Below are 20,359 nucleotides of genomic sequence, written 5' to 3' on the forward strand. Positions count from 1 at the left end.
ATCCCGGGTTCCCGGGGGCTTGCTGGGGTGCGCGGAGACCCCTGTATTCCTGTCCATCGCCCTTGCCTCTATGTTGTCGCCTCCCTGAGCTAGTGACTTCCCGCTCCCTGGGGCACAAAGCTCAGCGTGTGGCGGTTTGGGAGAAAGGCTGGACGATGGCCTCATCTGCCCAGCTCTTCCAGGCACGCAGCCCCTTCGGTTCGGCCTGCCCCCAGCCAGGACCCCGGGCCCTCGCGGGGGTTGCGAGCAGGGAGGCGGTCGCAGGCGACTTCTGGGGATTTCGCGCATCCAAGTGGGGCTCCGGAGGGCAACCGACGCCCGCTCGACTTACGGGCGCACAGCAAAGGCTGGGGGGCTCAGGTCTGCACCCCTCGGTCGCTCACCCCTCCCTCCCGTCCGCTCGCCGCCACTCTCGGCGGGGAGGGAGGGACAGTGGGAGCTGGTTTGCTGGCTTGGTGCTTCGTTTGCATTGGTCCGGGGGGGCTGAGACTGCAGCCCCCGGCCCCGCGGGCGGGGTGGGGAGGCGGGGGCCGGACGGGGGCTCAGTCTGCGCCAGCATTGGCGGAGCTGGGGAATGGGGAGGGGGGGCAGGAAGCGGGGGGAGCGGAGCTGCGGGGGGGGTGTATAAATAGGGAAGGGGGGACGTGCATCCTCGGCTGGGTGAGGGGGGGGCGCTCGGCACAAAGAAAGTGGAAAGTTTGCTACGCGGGGCGGCCCGGGCCAGGGATCCGGGTGCGCACGTGCAGGGCCGGGGGCGCCGGGGGCCCCCCACGCCGAGCTCGCCGTTTCTTTTTTTTTTTCCCTGCAAGCGAGAGGGGGGGTGTTGTTGGTATCGCCCCCTCCTTCTCCTCCCCCCAGGGGTGAAAGTGCAAGAGGAAGTGCAGCCGCTGCCATCTTTCCTCCGCTCCGAACACACGGAGGCCGGGGCCGCAGCGCCGCCGCTCCGCCGCCGCCTTCGCCCGGCCCGGGGAAGGGCCCACCCTGCCGCCGCCACCGCCCGCTCGCTCCAGCGTTCGCCGTCGCCACCGCCTGCCAGGCTCCGGGACCAGGCCGGCGCTGCCGCCCCCGTGCGCGCCCCACCGCCGCCGCCTTCGCCTTTTGTTTCCTCCGCTCCGGCGCCCCCGCCCCGGCTCGCGCTTTGCAGGGGACGCAGCGCGCGCCCCCAGCGGGCCCGGGAAAAGCCGCGGCGCGCGCGCGCACGCCTGCGCGGCAGACCCCTCCGCCTCCTCCCCGCGCGCGCGCGCTCCTTTTGGCTGCGCGCCGGCGCCGCCTGGCGGGCGGGAGGGGAGGTGGCAGGCGCGTTTGCAGGAGGGGCGCACCTCTTTGCTCGCGTACCCCCCCGGAGGTAGACCTGGGAGGGGAGGCGGGCAGGCGGAGAGGAGAGAGGAGCGCTCAATCCAACAGGGGTGGGGGCAGCTATGTGGGAGGTGGTGCGCCCTGCCGTCTAGACAGTCCGATCCGGGCAGGGTGCGTGTGCGCTCGGCGCACCTGCGAGACTACAGAGCCCCGGGCCGGCACGTGTGGGGAGTGTAGATACGTCCGTTGCGCCCCGCTTCTCGCTGCCTAGGGGAAGGGAGGGGGGCGGGCAAGTGCCGCGGCCCGGTTTGTGGGGAGGGGGCGGCGGCCATGGAGCGGGTGAACGACGCTTCCTGCGGCCCATCGGGCTGCTACACCTACCAGGTGAGCAGGCACAGCACGGAGATGCTGCACAACCTGAACCAGCAGCGCAAAAACGGCGGGCGCTTCTGCGACGTGCTCCTGCGGGTGGGCGACGAGAGCTTTCCAGCGCACCGCGCAGTGCTGGCCGCCTGCAGCGAGTACTTTGAGTCGGTGTTCAGCGCCCAGTTGGGCGACGGCGGAGCTGCAGACGGGGGTCCCGCTGACGTGGGGGGCGCAGCGGCAGCCCCAGGCGGCGGGGCTGGGGGCAGCCGGGAGCTGGAGATGCACACCATCAGCTCCAAGGTGTTCGGGGACATCCTGGACTTCGCTTACACTTCCCGCATCGTGGTTCGCCTGGAGAGCTTCCCCGAGCTCATGACGGCTGCCAAGTTCCTACTGATGAGGTCGGTCATTGAGATCTGCCAGGAAGTCATCAAACAGTCTAATGTGCAGATCCTGGTGCCCCCTGCCCGGGCAGACATCATGCTCTTTCGTCCCCCTGGAACCTCGGACTTGGGCTTCCCTTTGGACATGACCAACGGGGCAGCCTTGGCAGCCAACAGCAATGGCATCGCAGGCAGCATGCAGCCCGAGGAGGAGGCAGCCCGGGCTGCTGGTGCAGCGATTGCGAGCCAAGCGTCCCTGCCTGTGTTACCTGGGGTGGACCGCTTGCCCATGGTGGCCGGACCCCTATCCCCCCAACTGCTGACTTCCCCATTCCCCAATGTGGCATCTAGTGCCCCTCCCCTGACTGGCAAGCGAGGCCGGGGCCGCCCAAGGAAGGCCAACCTGCTGGACTCAATGTTCGGGTCCCCAGGGGGCCTGAGGGAGGCGGGCATCCTTCCATGTGGCCTGTGTGGGAAGGTGTTCACTGATGCCAACCGGCTCCGGCAGCATGAGGCCCAGCATGGTGTCACCAGCCTCCAGCTGGGCTATATCGACCTTCCTCCACCGAGGCTGGGTGAGAATGGGCTACCCATCTCTGAGGACCCCGACGGCCCCCGAAAGAGGAGCCGGACCAGGAAGCAGGTGGCATGTGAGATCTGCGGCAAGATCTTCCGTGACGTATACCATCTCAATCGGCACAAGCTTTCCCATTCGGGGGAGAAGCCCTATTCCTGCCCAGTGTGTGGGCTGCGGTTCAAGAGAAAAGATCGCATGTCCTACCATGTGCGATCCCACGACGGGTCGGTGGGCAAGCCCTACATCTGCCAGAGCTGTGGGAAAGGCTTCTCCAGGTGAGGAATGGTGCTCCCTACCCCATGACCTATCCTATTCCTGCCTCATGGGACAGTTTCTTGCTGAGATCGGGGGGTGTGGGATTTGTGGGAGTCACTTGACCCTCTAAGGCTATAACAGATTTGGGAAGAGCATTTTAATGGCCCTGGTTTTGTGGCCAAGAGCTGCTTTCTCTTCCCACGGGGAAGTTCTGTGGCACTAGGCGTGCCCTACTGTCTATCTTCCTTTGGGCCTTTTGGGAAGGGGCTGGATTCCTCAGGCCACAGCCACTGGGCCTCACCATTCTTCTCCCTGGGCTCCCTTTGTGTTTCCGGCACCAGGCCTGGGGCCCCCTCTGGGGGCGGGAGGCTTTTCCTCCAGCGACTTTCCCTGCTTGAATGGCTGCTGAGGGAGGGACTGAAACAAGTGTATCTGGGACTCCTTACGCTCCATGCCACGAAATCCCCCCCACCCCCACCCACAGAACACTAGCTATCCTGGATGGGCAAACTCAAGATTCCTCCCTCACACCCTCATGGGATCAGGGGGCACGGAGTTCTGTACCCAGAGTCTCATAGCACCAGAATCTTTGATCTGCTCTGATCTGATGGCTCCAGAGCCTAACTGGACCCACAGATACCCTCTATGTTTTCAGGACGAGAGGAGGGGGCCAGAATGTCTTTTTAGAATCACTTATTAGTGAGCCTGATAGGGAACTGAGAACTTGCCTGGGAGCAGAAGATTGTTTTGTTTTTCCTCTTAAGAGAATATTAAGAATAAAAGGCTGGTTTTAACTTGCCTGGATACTGAGGACCTTGTGGGTATGTGAACCTACGGATGGAGAACTCCCTTGGAGGGGCCCCAACCAGAAACCAGTCTTACCGGTCAGGCAGCCCCTGCCCACCTGCTCTGGCGGGCATCTGGTTTACCAGCCCAGCTGGGGACTTACGGCTCTATCCCTTGGCCTCTGGGGACTGAATTCCATCCGGGTGGCATTCATTGGCTGCCCTGGTGGGAGAGCCTGGGGGAGGGGAATACTGAGTTTCTAAGGGGCTTTAGTAAGGACAATGAGTCACACATACCCCCTCCCAGAAAGGCTTCAGTAAGGCAGCCTTGTCTCATTCTAAAGCCACCGCCTCTGGTTCTAGAAATCATTTGAGCTGGGGCGGGGGCAGGGGAGGGGGGGAATGGGTAGGCAAGGTCAGAGAGGAACACTCAGAACACTCACTTCCCTTCCCCCTCTAGTAAAAAAACCGGGGCAGAGAGGCCTGGGCCTGTGGAGCTGGGTGGTGACTTTTTCTTTGTCATGCTGGGATGGGGAAGAGGGAGTCCTCTCCACTGGTGTGTGCAGGTACAGGTGGGGAGTCTGGCCAAGTGTGGTCCCATCTTTTGAGGTCTTTTTTAAAAAGTCTCTCTTGGTTCTCTTTTCCAGGCCTGATCACTTGAACGGACATATCAAGCAGGTGCACACTTCTGAGCGGCCTCACAAGTGTCAGGTAGGGGTCGGGGCCAGGGCAGATGGGCTGAAAGAGAATGCTGCTGTTCTCACAGCCCAGCCACAAGCCAGCTGATATGTGTGCTGGGCCGGCTGACTGACCACCACCGCTTTGCACACCTCCCCCTCTGTCCCTCCACCCTCCGTCTGCTTTTCTCCTTTGTTCTTCCCCCCAGCCCCCTCCCCCCCACCGCTGATGTCCCCTCCCTCCTGGTTGCTGGGTTCTGGTTCCCACCCTGTCTCTGTCTTCGCTCTTTTGCTTGGCTTTCCTCTCCTGGCATTTGCCAGCTCCTTGGATGGTGGGCCACATTGCACGAGTGTCGTCCTGGGGGCACTGGCTCCCCATTGGGCCTAGCTTCTGGTTCCCAGCAGTTTGCAGGAGCCACTGTGGAGCGGGAAGTGTTTGTGAAGAGCTCCTGGTGGTCCAACTAACAGTGCTTCCCCCTGTCTGCCAGGCAGCCTGACCTTCTGGGTTCCTTGAGCTTAGGACACAAGGGGTGGCAGTAGGAACGACAGTGTAGGAGGACGAGAGTGGATGGTCTCATTCTTTGAGCACTGGCACCTGTTTAACCCATCCCGAGCCATGTGTGCAAACAGCCAGGACTTCTGAGGGCTGGGGAGGAAGGTGGCTTCTTCTCCTTGTGAGCTCTTTGTGTAGCAATGGGTAGGGAAGGCTGGACAAGATTCTTACCCTTGGTTTGTCTGCTTCAGCAATATCTGGGGGCCTTGTGGTACCCAGAAAAGTGCATGTCCTCTCCTGGCCACTGAGCATTCCTGTGTGGATGGGAAACACCTCTATCTTCTCCTTGACCATCCCCCTTCCAGTGCCAAGTTCCTGCCGTCGGAGGGGGAAACAGAGTGGTGGGGTTCTGGTATAGCCTCTGGTAGGGTAACCTGCTTCTCTTGTCCTGTTGGTGGCAAGGAGGGAGGGCTCAGGGAGACCTGCAGGGAGGAATGGACGTGCTGGAAGTCGGGCATCGAGGGGGCCCGGTGTGGCCGGTGTTCACAGCCAGCCAGGCTAGGTGGCCTCCCCCCGAGGACGACGACCCAGGGTGGGCATGCTGGGATCCATCTGTGCCTCGCTGCCTTCTCTCTGTCTCTGACTCTCTAATCACAGAGCACATTCTGACTCTCCCAGGTAGTGTGCTGAGCAGCCTGGCAGAGTAGGAGGAGCCCAGAGGGCAGTGGGGTCATGCCCGGTGGCCTAGGGGGGTAACCTGCACTCTCTGCCCTTTTTCCAGGTGTGGGTTGGGAGCAGCAGCGGCCTGCCGCCCCTGGAATCTCTTCCTAGCGACCTGCCATCATGGGACTTTGCCCAGCCTGCTTTGTGGAGGTCGTCCCATTCGGTTCCTGACACCGCCTTTTCCCTTTCTCTAAAAAAATCATTCCCAGCCCTCGAAAACCTGGGCCCAGCACACTCCAGCAGCGCTCTCTTCTGCCCAGCCCCTCCAGGATATCTGAGGCAGGGCTGGACTGCCTCAGAGGGCAGCCGGGCCTTTACCCAGTGGCCTGTAGGCTAGCCTGGGCCTCCCCAGAGAAGGGTTTTCTGTGGAGGGGAATGGGAATGGCGGTTGCTCTGAGACCCCTGCTTTTGGGAGAGGCCAGCGAAATGGTTCCTGCCCACCAATCCCAGCTCCTTCCTGTGTGCTTTGGAGTCTTTCCCAGCTCAGGGACCCCCTGGCTAGTAAGGAGCTCCTTTCTGGGTCCCCCCACACCCTCCAGGTTTCTTTCTGGGTTCTCTTGCCTTTTTCTCCCCCTTTAACAGATGGCACCCCTGGGTTTCTGTCCTTGCCTGGGTGATTGTAGAGGTTGGTGCTTTCCCAAGAACCAAGTCATGGGCTTACGAGCTTCCCCTCTCCTAGCATTACGTCCTGTAAGGCGTGGGGTTTCTAGAATGGAGCTTGGCCACCCCTTCCCCGACTCTAGGGGTGAATTCCCCTCCAGAGGAGAATGGAGTGACTCCAGCTGGGTCAACCCAGGCTGCCCTCTTCCCTTCCCGCTCAGACAGGTCCCTCCTTTCATTTCTGGCTAGTGCAGTCAACGTCTTTGTTTTTGAGGTTTACTAGCAGGTCTGCTCAGGAACTAGACTAACCAGTAGCTTTATACTGGGTCAACCCAATGTATGGCTTTGGGGGCTGATAAAGCAGATGTAGATTCCCCCTGCCCCTCCCCGGATCCCAGTGAGATGCCCTTTAGCCCCTGCTGCCTTCGCGGGGATAACAGGAGTGATGATAAAAGTTTTCATTCTAACATTTGAGGCTTTGTGTGTTTTGTCCTTGGTCTCTGTCATAACACTGACATCATTGTCCCTCGGTGTAGTATGGAGCCTACTCCTGCCCCGCCCCCACCCCGTCCCGCCCCTCCAGTACACAGACCTGCTGGTCCCACCTCCAGCCCCATTAGCCAGAACTCCCGAAATGATGACCCAGCAGGTGAAGATATGCTGGCTGTCCTGCTCTGGGCAGGCTGGCCAGTGTGTCAGTGCTTGGTTAAACAGCGGGGGCATCTGTTTGGCACGGTGTATATTCTGAAAGCATGCGTGGTGAAGAGATGGCTCTCTGGGAGTTGGTTCCCTGGGCAAGAGCTGGGCCCAGGTTATACCTCTCCACCTTTCCTGATGCCACAGATGACAGAAGGGGCCAGTTAAAGAGACTGGTGCCACAACTTGAGTGAAAAGACCATCTGAATGTTGGGGTATGAAGCCTCAGCCTTGTCAGTGACACACAAATCTCCTCAGGGCTTGGCCTGAGTGTCCTTAACCGGCTCAGATGCCTCAGGCGCCGCTGCTGGCTTAATGGCTACAGTGGGGCTGGGACATTTCCCCCACGTGGAGTTCAGCCTGAAGCCAAGAGACTAGAGCAACTCAAGACCTCTCCCATACTTTTAGTGACCCCATTTCTCAGGGGCTAGTTGGGGTGGTTTGGGCTGGAGGATAGCTCATTAGAGAAGGAGTGAATTGAAGTGAGGGCAAGGGGTCTGACACTCCCAAGAAAAAAGGGGCCAGCGAGACCAATGGCACTGGGCCTCCATGTATTGCCCTTAGACTTTTCCAGGGCTATAAAAAAGACCGCTTGAGACCACACTGCCTCCCCCCACCTCCAGGCTGCCAGACTTCAAAGGCCACCAAAGTTTGGGTGTGCGCTAGTGTCCCCAGTACCATTTGGGCCCCATTTCTGAGCTGCTCAACTCTTAGAGGAAAAAAAGCTTTAGGCATTCTGGGATGGGGAGAAACTGTTAGGGGGGGTGAAGGGAGCATGGCTGAGACTCAGTATTGAGTGGGGAAGACCAGAGGAGACCCAAGCTCAGGGTTGCTGGGCTGGGACCTGGCAGGTGTGCTCCTAACAACAGTAGGCTGCCTGGGCACAGGGCCGAGGCCAAGGTGGCAGCCATTCCAAATATCAAGGGTGATCAGAGGATGCTGTCCTGGCTCACTCTTGTCCCTTCAGGGTTGCTGTGTCTTCTGTCTCCAGGATGAGAAGTGCCTTTCTTCTGAGTGGCCCCACTATACAGATTCTAAGTGTTCCCCTTCTTTGAGATTTGTCTCTCCTTTGGCCACTCTTCTGTGTCGTGTGACCAGGCTCTTCATGTTCTGTGTTGTCTGAACTTCTGACAGGCCTATACTCGGGCTTGTACACTTCAACAATTCCCCGCCCCACCCAGAAAGCCTTGGGGACTCAGCCATGAAAGGTCAGAGGAGCGAACTCCAGCTTGGCATTGTAATATAGTGAAAGTTTTTGTTGTATTTGTGGGTTTTGGTTTTTTTTCCCCCTCCGAGCGGCAGATTTACATTCCTAATTATGTTTGTTCAGGCTAAAGTTAGCTTTCATTCCTTGAGAGATAATCAGTGGGGGGAGGGATTCGGCTTGGTCTGGGATTTTAATTTTGCCTAGCTAATCCCTCAAATGGATAATACACTTGTGGATAATTGAGGTTTGTCTGTCTGTTATCTTTAGGTAGCACAATATGACAGACAGTGCTAAGGGACAGACCCCAAAAGGAGGTTGGCAGGAGAAACAAGGGGTTGCTTTCACGTTCCCCTAAGTGGTACCTCTCCCAGGGACCGCCGAAGATTCCAAATGTGTGCCTTCACCGCATTTTCTTTTCTTTTTCTTTTTTTTTTTAAAGATTTTATTTATTTATTTGACAGAGATCACAAGTAGGCTGAGAGGCAGGCAGAGAGAGAGAGAGAGAGGAGGAAGCAGGCTCCCTGCTGAGCAGAGAGCCCGATGTGGGGCTCGATCCCAGGACCCTGGGATCATGACCTGAGCCGAAGGCAGAGGCTTTAACCCACTGAGCCGCCCAGATGCCCCTTCACCGCATTTTCTTATACCTGGCCCATGTTTGGTTCCTTTGACTTCTTAGGCGTAGCCCACACTGCCTCTCATTGGAGGGCTCATCCTCAGGTCACTGGTTCGCAAAGCTGGCAGATTATCCCCAGATAACTTGTTAGGTGCACCCCCCTCCCTCGGGGTGTTTTTGGCAGCCCTTGCTCTGGTTTACAGGGCCGGTGGGCTGGGTGGAAGATGGAAATGTTCCCCCACTGTCATCTGTGATTGGGTCAAGAGGTCCCTGACTGAGGAGGGGACCACCCGTGGCCAGGAGACCAAGTGCCCATGATGCTTCCTGAGTCACCTGAGTGCTCTAGTTTCTCTGCACAAATGCTGTCACCTCTCCCTTTCAGGGGAGTCCTGGCCACCACACACACTGTTAAGAAGCATCAGTACCTTTCCATCAGCAGAAGCTATATCCCAGCTGAGTCTGGAGATGGGAAGAGCACCGGCTCGGGGCTGGTTCACCTCCCAGCCTGCCTGGATCTCCTCAGGCCTCTGTCTGCCCAGCTGTGGAGTGGGGAAGGGAGGAAGACCTCAGGGAAGCCGGGAGGGTAGGTTGGCTGCTGGCCTGCAGTGACAAGGTTTTGACCACAGCTTCATCTAGTAGCTGAGTCATGTGCTTGGGGCTAATCATTCTCCAAACTCAGCTTCCTCATTTGTCAAATGAATCAACTCAGTGGATAAAACAGATAAAGCCAGTATTTCATTAGCAATAAGGTGTTTGGTTCAAACGGGTAGCAGTTGCTTAGAGACGATGACTGAAAGCAGCAGAGCCTATCCTGATGCACAAAGACATTTGGGACTGGAGTAGGAGCCGCAGCATCTTTAGTCTCAAAGACAGTATCCCATATACCGGCTACTTGCTTTGACTGTATACAGTAAGGATATAAACATTTGTACATGGTGACGGTGGTCAGACATTTACCCTGAGGTCCTGGGATCTTAGGAGGTGCCTCTGTCAAACAGAGACGGCAGGTGCACCTCCATACTAGTGAGTAAATGGGGTGGTGGGTCTTCAGTGGGTTGATATTCATGCTGTAATGCATTTAAAGGGGAATGTTGCTTTCTTGTAGGAGTTTTAAAATAGTAAGCACACACACACAGAGAAAGGAGTCAAACTTGACATGAACCTCTGAAACATCTCCATGGAACCAAAATAATTCTGAAAGTCTCCAGACTGAACTCCCCCAACAACTTCCCTGACATTCTGTGACCTCCAGGGCTGGGGTGCCTGGGCAAGCCCCCAGATGAAGAAGGGCTATTGGGGGAGGGGTCACAGACTGAGACTGAGTCAAGGCCTCAGCGACAGGAAATGCCTGGGGACCTGAGGCTGCCTCCTAGGATGCTGGTGCTGACCCTCAGCTCCTGAGCCATCCGCTCCTGGGATCTGGCTGAGAGCTTGTGCTCACAGCATGGTTTTCTATGGCCACGTTCTCTTGGAGGGTAATAACACGGCCTGTCTCGGAGGGCCCCTGTAAGGATGGATTGCATGAGATGAGTGCCCGTATGGCAGGCAGGCGTAGAATGCATGCTCGATCAATGTGGGGTGGTATTCTTATTACCAGCACTTCCCCAACTTAACGTCCCACAAATGCTCCTGAATCGTGGGGCCTTCCTTCTCTCTGCTAATTCGCACGTTAGCAGAATTGACACTGTCATTTTATGGGCTGCTTTCTCAGTACAAACTCACCAGAATATTATAAGGAGCCGTCTCTGTGCTTTGTCTTGCCTTTCCTCTCCGTTTCCCTGTGGCCAAGACTAATGTCACGTTTGATTTTTGATTTTGTTTTCTAACATCACTTTTGAATAAAGTGGAGAAATTGAATTCTTTGTACAAAGCAAATAGGGAAAACCCAGGATGGAGGACAGGAATCTGTTCGTATGCCAACTTACCTTCTATATGTTCACTCACAGTCGGTGCTACTGAAGTCAATTCTTGTTTAAGAGTGAACAAATGCCTCATCTTCATTTTGTAAAGGAGCGTGACACCTAGTGTGCCATGTTCTGGGCACGTTGTGGTGGCCAACTCAGGGGTCTCATGAGGAGGCATCATGGGAAATAAGAGCAGCTTACTTGCCTTCTGGGGAGGAAACGTGGGCCACACGTGAAGCTCTCTTTACGCAGGGATTCCCTGCGTTGGCAGGAAACAGATTCTGTTTCCTGGTGTGCTCAGTGGGGAGTCAGGAGTGTGATGCCCATTTGCACCTCATCTTGTTTTCCTTTCTGCCCTCAGACCTGCAATGCGTCTTTCGCCACTCGAGACCGGCTGCGCTCCCACCTGGCCTGTCATGAAGATAAGGTGCCCTGCCAGGTGTGTGGGAAGTACCTGCGGGCAGCGTACATGGCAGACCACCTGAAGAAGCACAGTGAGGGGCCCAGCAACTTCTGCAGTATCTGTAACCGAGGTAATCTCCCTGCTATTTCCTCACTTCCAGGGGCTGGGCCTGAGCTTGTGTGGGAGGCCAGGGGTGTCTTGATCACCTTGCCTCAGACTCCACTCCTTGCACGGCTGGCCCTGCCTTCCCACTGAACGATAAACACCTTCATCGCCCAGCTAGCCCCACCTCTTCCTTCCCGTCCTTGGGATGCTTGGAATAGGAGTTCCCAGGAGAACAGCAAGTGGGAACAGAAGGAGAGAGCACGGTTTCCAAGCCTGGGCTCGTTAACACATGTGCTGTGCAGATGACACGGTGGATACATTTCGTAGACACCACTGAACTCCTGAGGTCAGTGGGAGAGTCGTTAGGCCCCAAGAAGTGGGGAAAAAAGGGGTCCTGCTTGAGAGCTTTTGCTGGCTGATTCACTGGCATGTGAAATTCAACAACCAAGGAAGGAGGTTGAGTCTGGAGATGGACAAGGGGCAGAAAGTTTCTAACAGATGGTCAGAAAAGAGCCCAAACCCAAGTAGACTGTGGCCTTGATGAGACAGGAAAGTGGAATGTGCTCTGAGCAGGACAGCGTGCTTGAGGCCAAGGTTGGCCTAGGTGGAGTCTGGCTCTGTGGCCCCAGTGCTGTGTTGATGACGTCAGGCCTAACCCTGAGCTGTCGCCAGGGCTTGTTGGTGGTTGGAGGGCTAAGGTTTGTGCCGTGCAAGCACAGTGTCAGCGGAGGAGGCTTGCGCCGGATCTGTGCTGAAGGTGGTCGGGACAGCCGTCTGTGGTGGGTGCGAAGATGCTTCTGCACGGTGCGCTTGCTTTGGCCAGATGCGGACGTTGCTGGGAAGTTCTTTCTCCTGGGACAGTCTTGTCCCGATGCCTTGGAAGTCTTGGGTGTGGCTTAGTGGACTGAGTACTGAACTGGAGTCAGGGGACCCAGGGTTTAGTCCACACCCCTCCTAACTTGCCCTCCTGCCTTGCCCTCCACTCTGTGACCTTGAGCTCTCCCTTCCCCTTTCTAAGCCTCAGTGTCTTCCTCACTTAAAAGGGGTTAAGAACACCCGCACCTTGCCCACCTCATGGGGTTGTTGTGATGATCCCAGGAGACAAGGTAGGTGAAAGTTCTCTGAACTCCCCAAGCTGCACACTTGGGAGGTCCCGTCTTTACACTCTGTAACCCTGTTAGGAAAGACACAGCTCCCTGACTCTGGTTTGGAGCACAACACCCCTGCAGTCCTTGGCTGGCACCTTTGGGGGCCTGTGCTGTCTCCATGTGGCCTAAGGCCACTGGTGGAGGGAGACTGCAGGGTAGCTGGGTGTCCTGGGTGCCCTGGAGCTGGGGCCTTTCTTGGGACTGCACACCTGGGGTTTGCCACGAAGTCCACTGGATACTGGTATTTGTACCACCGGGAAACCTGCTGTGAGAGCAGGGAGGCAGTCATAAAAGCTTCTGAAGCGTCTGTCCTATATTCTGACGTGTCAGTCGGACCCTTTCCGGCAAGAGCTTCCCCTGAGTGAGCGACGAGGTTGTGCGCAGGGAGTTACCAGACTGTGGCCGACCATCTTGACCATGGCTGCCCCAGCTCTAGAAAAAAATGGTTTCTTATCTTGCTTCATCCTAACCTGGCTTCCTGAGAGCATCCCCCATGCCTCATAAATAACTAAACTGGCAACGTGCTGTCCGCAGGCGCTTGGTCAAGTTTTCAAGCCTGAGGTTCTCCGTCTGAGAACTGAGGTCAGAGACCAGAGGCAGGAAACCAGTGAGAGTGGAGGAGGATGTTAATGGTGAAACTCAGAGCCTAGCTCAGATTGCAGAGTGGGGCAAAAACTGGATGGGAGACCCAGGGCCACAGCCCCGGGGGGCCCAGCTCAGGAGGAAAGAAGAGCTGAGAGCAGCAGGGAACAGCAGGGAAAGTCGACCCAGTTAGGAGACAGCTGATGTGGCAAAGCCAACTACTGTCATACGTCATGACTTGGGCAGCAGCCAAAGGCCATGTGACTGGGCTAGGGGAGCCAGAAGTGTCAAACCAGAGCCCACCTTTTCTCAGTAAAGCCAAGCCTTGATCTGGATCATAGGCTAAACTCCTTTGAATCCCAAAGTCAGAATGGGAAGTCCCATTCCTCCAAGAAGACAAAAAGAGAGCTCTAGTCCTGCCCTCCCTAGGCATACAGAAGGAAGAGAAAACAATTTTGGTCTGTATCAGAAGAGAAGGGACAGAATTCTACTTCAAGACTCATTTATTGGGCAGAAGTAGGAGGAGATGACTCCTGAGGAAAAAAAGAGAAAGAGGAAGAGGAAGGTGGTTTGTCCAGGAAGAGGATAAGGATACCAAAGACATCAAGACCCTGGAATCAGAATGCAGAAAACTCTGGGTCATCCTTCATCCTGTCCACCACCAAGGCTGTGATATAGGACAAGGTAACAAAATAAATGAATGTACTTTTCTCCATAAGGGTTCCAGCAAAGGCTGGTGTCGGCCAGATGGTGAGATGGTTGCAGCTGGATCTGGTGCCCTTTGAACCCCTTCAGTAGCAACAACTTCACTGCTACAGATCTGCCATTCTTCACCACACAAATGACTCTTCGCCGTGAAGCACGAGAGAGAACAGAGCCAGCCTGCTGGCTCTTAACCACACATATGAGACAGATGACTTTGTCTTTGTCCTAGAGACGTACTGGGCTGTGGGGCATACCATCCGTAAAGGAAGATTATTTGCAGTGGAAGGAGTTATGATGGCTAGAAAATCTTGTCTCCTCATTTGCAAATCAGGAAATGAGTTGAACGGTGGGAAGGAGAGAAAGACCTGGTTGAGCGCCATGATTTTCTTCTTTACTTTCTAAATTTCCATAGCAGGGTCTTTGTATGTGCACATGTACTGGTATGAGAAAGAGGGATGGCTTGTTGGAAATCTGCCTTTGATGGAGACGACATTAGAACTCAAACATCAATGCTTAAAGGTAGAAGAAGCCTTCTCCACGGTCAGAGGTGAGCACACAAGTTGTTACCTGTGGCAATCACAGACACAGATAGCCTGCCATTGCCCTGGACTGAACTGATACCAACTGCTTAGTGCCTCCCTCCAGCACAGCTCTGTTGGGCATGACCCCATCAAGGTTTGGACAAAAAGAAAGCAGTCCCTGACCCCTGGGTGGATGTGAAACTTGCAAGAGGAGATTTGCTTCTGGAGTGCAAATAGCAGTGTACCGAGCAAGAAAATGCAGTGCAGGAACAGTTTCTTTGGTTGTAAATTCTTCATCTCTGGAGTGCGAGGGAGGGCGACTTGTTGGTTGTAGTTAAGTCACATGTGTGCTCACTGTCTTCATCGTTCTGGTGCCTGGATCATGCTGCCTCTTTGGTTCGTGGTTAATCAGGTAAATGGGCAGGTGAGTTCAGAATTCCAGCTAAACATTTCTGGCTTCAAAGATAAATTCTTCTCAGAAACTCGACTACTGTTTTAGCCCAACATTTGGCTGCTGAGTGGCTCTGTGTTTAAGTTCTGGGCTTTAAGTGGCAGCTGTGGATCCACTCGTACCACCCTTCCATGTGGCTTTGCTATAGTTAGTACAGTCTGCAGCTGGGGTAAAGTCAGGAGGACCCAGCCATGTGTTCCTCAGACTGTTTTTCAGGAAAACACAGCAAATTTTCATTGAGCATCTGCTCTGTTCGCCTAGTAGATCTCCTCCCAAAGGGAGTAAATATAATAATTCCTGGTGCCCCTTTCTGCCTTTCCCGTTCCCTTTAATCTCAGTGGACCTGCCCTGGTACACCGTGGAGAGGGCCTCACACCACTTCACAGGGATTAAAAAGCAAAAGAAAATCCCTTCCAAAGTGGAGTCATGGTGTCACTGGAAAGTTGTGATACGTTATGCTGGTTGCCAGGGGCCATAGCACCAGTCCCAGGGGCAGGGCTAAGGTCCCCTTTCCTGTTGGCTTGTCCCTTCATTCCTGACTGAAGCCTCCCTCTTAGGGATGCTTGTATGGGACCCTTTTAAGCCAGTCTGTCCCCTGTGATTGGCCTGAGGCAGACTACTTGGTCCCACCACAGGACAACTCGCTGTGCTAGGCAGGGCAGAACACCAGCCACTGGACCAGCTGAATCTATAAAGTAGCTGCATCAGGAAAGAAAGGAAAATTCACTCAGTCCCCCTTTCCTCCAAAACCACCAGCTGCCATCACCAGGGGAGTGTTTGTTGAATAAGATTTCCACAGGTTAGCTCCTGTCTGCTAGCAGCTGCCGTTCTAACCCACCAATATGGCAGAGAAGCACAGAAGTGTAAATGGTGATAACGAACCTACTGCCGAAATCCAAGGGATGGCTCCAGGGCCAGGGCCCACTGAAGAGTCTGCTCGGCTTAAGGACATGGTGGCACAGGGTCCTGGGGTTGGAGCCCAGGCTCTGCCGTCTAGTAGCTGCACGTGTGACTGCAAGTTACTTAACCTCACCAGCCCTCTTGTTTCTTCGTCCACGAAACAGGTGTACTCACAATTCCCAGCTCATAGGGTGGCTGGGGGAGTTCTACAGAAGAATGCATGCAGTGTGCTGGGCCCTGGCATACCATTAGCACTTGCTGAAAGTCAACCTTTATTACTGTTCCAGCAGCATTTGAAAGGCCATGACAAATCGGATTTTTAAAAAATAAGTCTTATGCAGACATTATATAGTACTCCGCAGCCTCTGACCTGTTAAGAGTGGATCCCACTGTTATCCTAGAACTGTAATTTTCAAGGGGAATAAAAGCACTTGAGAATGTGTCAGCCACATCTGGAATAGATTAAAGGGCCCTAGCGCTCCAAGCAGACCTTATGCTAAAACGCTTCAGTTCCTGCTGAAGGCACGTTCCGAGCCTCGACCACGGTGGAGCTGGAGGACACAACTTCCTACAAAACCCAAGTCTGTATCCTTTGACTGGCCTACCTGGTTTCATGCCCTCAGACCTGTGGCTGGTGTGGAAATTGGCCCAAGATCTACTCTTCCCAGTCTGAGATGCCACCCGGCTCCAACTGACTGGAGCCTCTGGGTTGGGCTGCTGCAGTCTCAAGAGGGCTGGATGGCGCCTCCTCCAAAGTAAAGACAAAGACGATCCCGATGGCTGCTCCAAAACCCAACCAGAAAGATGACCGCGAATGAGATCTGACTGAGCCCCTTTAGTGTCAACTTGCTATTTCTCTTGTTCCTCGGAAGGTCTGAAGAGTTATTAAATCCAGTTATTCTGAAAGTGAGAAAGTAGCAAAATAGGACATGTGCTGCTAGCTAGAAGAAGGGAGACTTCTGGAGGCCATCCTTCGGGATTTCCTCTTGCCTCCGTCTGGTCTGTTGTGCAGTTTACCTCACACGTGTCACTCAGGCATTCTCTTGGCTGGCGTCCTGTGACTGCCCTTGAGCCTCATGACTTTTCTGACGACATTTCTAGCCATGGTCTCTGCAGCTGACCTGGGGCTGTGAGGCATCTTCTCCAGCCACTCACTACTGAGGCACCAAGCAAGCCTAGAGGCGTTGGGCCTCTGGCCCTGGCAGGAGCAGTATCTCAGGCCACGCTTCCAGGCAGCCGGCCTCAGTCTTCCACCGCAGCCTTGCAGAGCGGGCTCTGCAGAGAAGCCGATCAGAGGACAGTGCCACCTCTCCTGAGCCAGGTGGCTTCTGTGGTTGCAACCGTCTTTGAACCGACAAGGGGGCCCCTTCTAGGTGCAGCTGACCTGGGCGTGCTAGCCAGAGCGGCCAGAGGAGAGGCATGGGGGAAGCAGAGAGGTATCTCTGTGCTGGCCGCGGGATCTCATCTCCTTTTGTCTTGTTTAGGTTTCTCCTCTGCCTCCTACTTAAAGGTCCATGTTAAAACCCACCACGGTGTTCCCCTTCCCCAGGTCTCCAGGCACCAGGAGCCCATCCCGAATGGGGGAGCAGCGTTCCACTGCGCCAGGACCTATGGCAACAAAGGCAAGCGACCCCTTGCTCTGCACTTTGCTTCTCTGCGCAGACTGTGTTGTGGGGGCGCTGGGCCGGGCGTGGGGAGGCGGGAAGGCTGCCGGCTTGCTGGCCGCCTCAAGGAGGCTCTGAGATCTGAGTGGCAGTGGCCTCCAGGACGAAAGTCACAGTGGGTATCTCACTCCAGGGCCATGAGTGAGGCTTTAGGGCACTGCCAAGATCCAGCCCCCGCCTCCTCTTCCCCAGCCCTCCTCCCTTGCTCCTGGCCAGCCCCCACCATCTGGAGCCCTGCAGGGATGCCCTGGGCCCAAGGCTGGAAGACAAGCCCTGCATGATGAGTCACTCTGGGCCTGTCCGTTGCCTGTGGCCCTTTAAGGATGGTGTGGAGCTGTGGCTGAATGCTTTCTTTTCCTTCCACCCTGTGGGCAAGGGGGAGCCAAGGGCTGGCTTCCCCCTCTGTAGGGGTGACTGGTTGCTGTGAGCGGCCCTTTCTGGAGGGCCTCTGGCTGCGTTTTTGAGATGCATGGCGACAAATGAGCTCCTTGACTGCCTCTGACTTGGAACTGGTCTGCAGAGAGCTCCCCAGGCCCCATCTTCACTTGTTGTCTCAGGTTGTTCTGTGGTATTTCACGTTGTCACCTTGGGGATGATGCCAGGGGCTTGGCAGATGGCAGAGATGGCATGCTCCACGCTCCCATCACAGACCTCCCTTCCCGGCATGGCTCTTTGAACCCAGGCAGGAAGCTGCTGATCGGTGGACTACAGTGTGGGCAGGGCAGGGCAGGGCAGAGCAATGAGGATTGTCTCGAGGCCCAGCTTGTCCTGAGCCATGCGTGGGGACAGTCAGATGACTGAGTTGTTCGAAGTTGCTTTTTAATCTCTATGCTTTGGCCACTTGGCCCTGGGTAGGTTTTGGCAGCAGGAAGGCGGTGAGGGCAGGGCTTGTGTTTGCAGCATTGGGAAAAGGACTGGCTTCTGTCTCAGCCACCAGTGGGGTCTGCTGGGTTGAGGACCTCTAGGCTCTGGTTCTGCCTTGCTAGGGCGCAGCTAGTCCGGTGTGGAGGTCAGACCATTGCTGTACCTGCTCAGCATCATCAGAACAGCCGTCTTACCCCCAGGGGCAGCCAACAGAGCACCTAGGAACTGGGGGGTCTCTGAGTTGTTCTGGGTGAAGCAGTGGAGGCCCCCTCTCCGTACCCTCTTCCTTGAAGCAGGCTGAGATGGTGGTGAGCGATACACGTGCACCTGCATGAAGAGTCCGCGGCGAGGGAGGCTGGCAGCCCCAGGGCCCTGCTGTCTCACCCCTGTAGGCACACCAGACTCCCAGACTGACCAGCTGAACCTCTGGGGGTTCTGCCAGGGTGGTGGCTGGCCATCCGCTGCCCTCCACAGGCCTGTGAGCTGGCCCTTCCCGACCCCTCCAGGAGGGGACATCTCCAAAGCCTGGCCTCATCTCTCCTATGTGTTTTGTTTTTTCCTAGAAGGCCAGAAATGCTCACATCAGGATCCGATTGAGAGCTCCGACTCCTATGGTGACCTCTCGGACGCCAGTGACCTGAAGACGCCCGAGAAGCAGAGCACCAATGGCTCCTTCTCCTGTGACATGGCAGTCCCCAAAAACAAAATGGAGTCTGATGGGGAGAAGAAGTACCCCTGCCCTGAATGCGGGAGCTTCTTCCGCTCTAAGTCCTACTTGAACAAACACATCCAGAAGGTGCACGTGCGGGCCCTTGGGGGCCCCCTGGGGGACCTGGGTCCTGCCCTCGGCTCACCTTTCTCTCCCCAGCAGAACATGTCTCTCCTCGAGTCCTTTGGGTTTCAGATTGTTCAGTCAGCGTTTGCATCATCTTTAGTAGATCCTGAGGTTGACCAGCAACCCATGGGGCCTGAGGGGAAGTGAGGCAGATGCTGTGTCCCCATGGAAATGGCCACCGGGGACTGCTGAGAAATGCTGTGAATGCGGAGGGAAGTACTGTCTTTGGGTTCTGTAGCTGAGAGATTTTTATTCGTTTTTAACTCCCCCTTCCCCAAACCTATCACCCCCCACTTCCCCTCCACCACCCATCCCCTCAGTGGTCTTTAGAAATAGATTCTCATCTGATACTCTGCAGGAATATCTGCGAGACCTGGTATGGGATAAGGGCAGAAAACACTACATAGGCCTCCAAGGCAACACCAGTCCCAGATTCTCTAATGGGCGGAAGCTGGAATTTCTGGTGTTCCGTTCTTAGTGACCCCAATCCCAGACCCACACCTGATGGCATTCTGGGACCACGGTGATTTGGGTCCCCTCCCCCTTCTCACATCCTTCAAGAGAAACCACATCTAGGGTCTCCACCCACTTACACAAATACAGATGCCCAACTGTTTTCAAGGAAGCTGGAAGCCTACAGCATCCCATGGACCATGGGGTGAGTGCCCTCTGAGAGCCCCTGAGCTTGACTCTTGACCTGGAGGGCCCCAGACCTTTCTCTGAGCCCTACATGGAGGCTAGCATTTTGCTACTAGGACAAGCTCAGCTATTGAGGACATCCCCACCCCAAATTCCAGTTCTTATGTGATTTTAACCATTCAACTTGCTGTTGGGTTTTAATTCTCTAATTATTATTATTATTGTTATTATTTTTTAGGACCAGTTGTAGTGAATTGCTACTGAAAGCTATCCCAGGTGATACAGAGCTCTTTGTAAACCGCAGTCACACGTTAGGGTTAGTATTAAACTTTGTTTAGATGTACCATAATTAACTTGGCTAGTTGATTGTTTGAAGTCTATGGAAGAAATAGTTTTATGCAAAATTTTAAAAATGCCAGTCTGATCAGGGAGATGTAGGGGGTTTCAATGTTGTTGGCAGCCAGGAAGGCAGGAGAGCTGGCAGGTGGGGACATCGTGTACCTCGGCTGTGTCACATGTGAGCAGGCCCAGGTTGACCTGGTGATGTGAATTGATCTGATCAGACTGTATTAAAAACGTTAGTACGTTAATCCACGTGCTCCCCTGAGTCCAGTTTTTCAGCCATAGGTGGGGGGCCCTTCAGAGCCCAGAGGGAGGGCACCTGGGTGGGCTGGGATCCCAGGAGACCTCTCTTCCTCCTCTTTGTACCAGCTGCAGTGGGACTGATAGGTGGATGTCCCCACTGAGGACTCAGCTGCCAGCATGCACCCGTTTGTTTGACAAATACTCACTCCTTCTTGTCCTTACTGCTGTGTGCCAGCCCCAGCCTCAGACCACCTTGGTGAGCAGGACAACTTTGTGGAGTTTACTGGGAAAGAGACTGTTAACAAGTAAGCAGATTTAACCGTGAGTTCAGGTAACAAGAAGTCCAGGGAGAAAAACCGGGCAAGGTGAGGACAGTGACAGA

The 20,359-nt window shown here is 55.4% G+C and overlaps 1 protein-coding gene across 5 annotated transcripts; it reads left to right on the forward strand.

Annotated features, from left to right (window-relative positions):
• Positions 1-636: 636 nt before the first annotated feature.
• On the forward strand, positions 637-19,982 carry PATZ1 (POZ/BTB and AT hook containing zinc finger 1). 5 transcript variants are annotated; one of them, XM_082697879.1, is made up of 5 exons: positions 660-2,897; positions 4,310-4,373; positions 10,937-11,108; positions 16,875-17,012; positions 18,482-19,982. In XM_082697879.1, the coding sequence occupies exons 1-5, from the start codon at positions 1,627-1,629 to the stop codon at positions 18,898-18,900; spliced, it is 2,064 nt and encodes a 687-aa protein (XP_082554005.1). In that variant the 5' UTR covers positions 660-1,626; the 3' UTR covers positions 18,901-19,982. The 5 variants fall into 5 exon arrangements, with proteins under 5 accessions (XP_082554007.1, XP_082554009.1, XP_082554005.1 ...); XM_082697880.1 differs by having other exon boundaries at positions 18,485-19,982; XM_082697882.1 differs by having other exon boundaries at positions 16,940-17,012.
• Positions 19,983-20,359: the final 377 nt, after the last annotated feature.

The sequence above is a fragment of the Mustela nivalis genome (genome assembly GCF_964662115.1).
Source record: "Mustela nivalis genome assembly, chromosome: 14".
Taxonomy (NCBI): Eukaryota; Metazoa; Chordata; class Mammalia; order Carnivora; family Mustelidae; genus Mustela; species Mustela nivalis.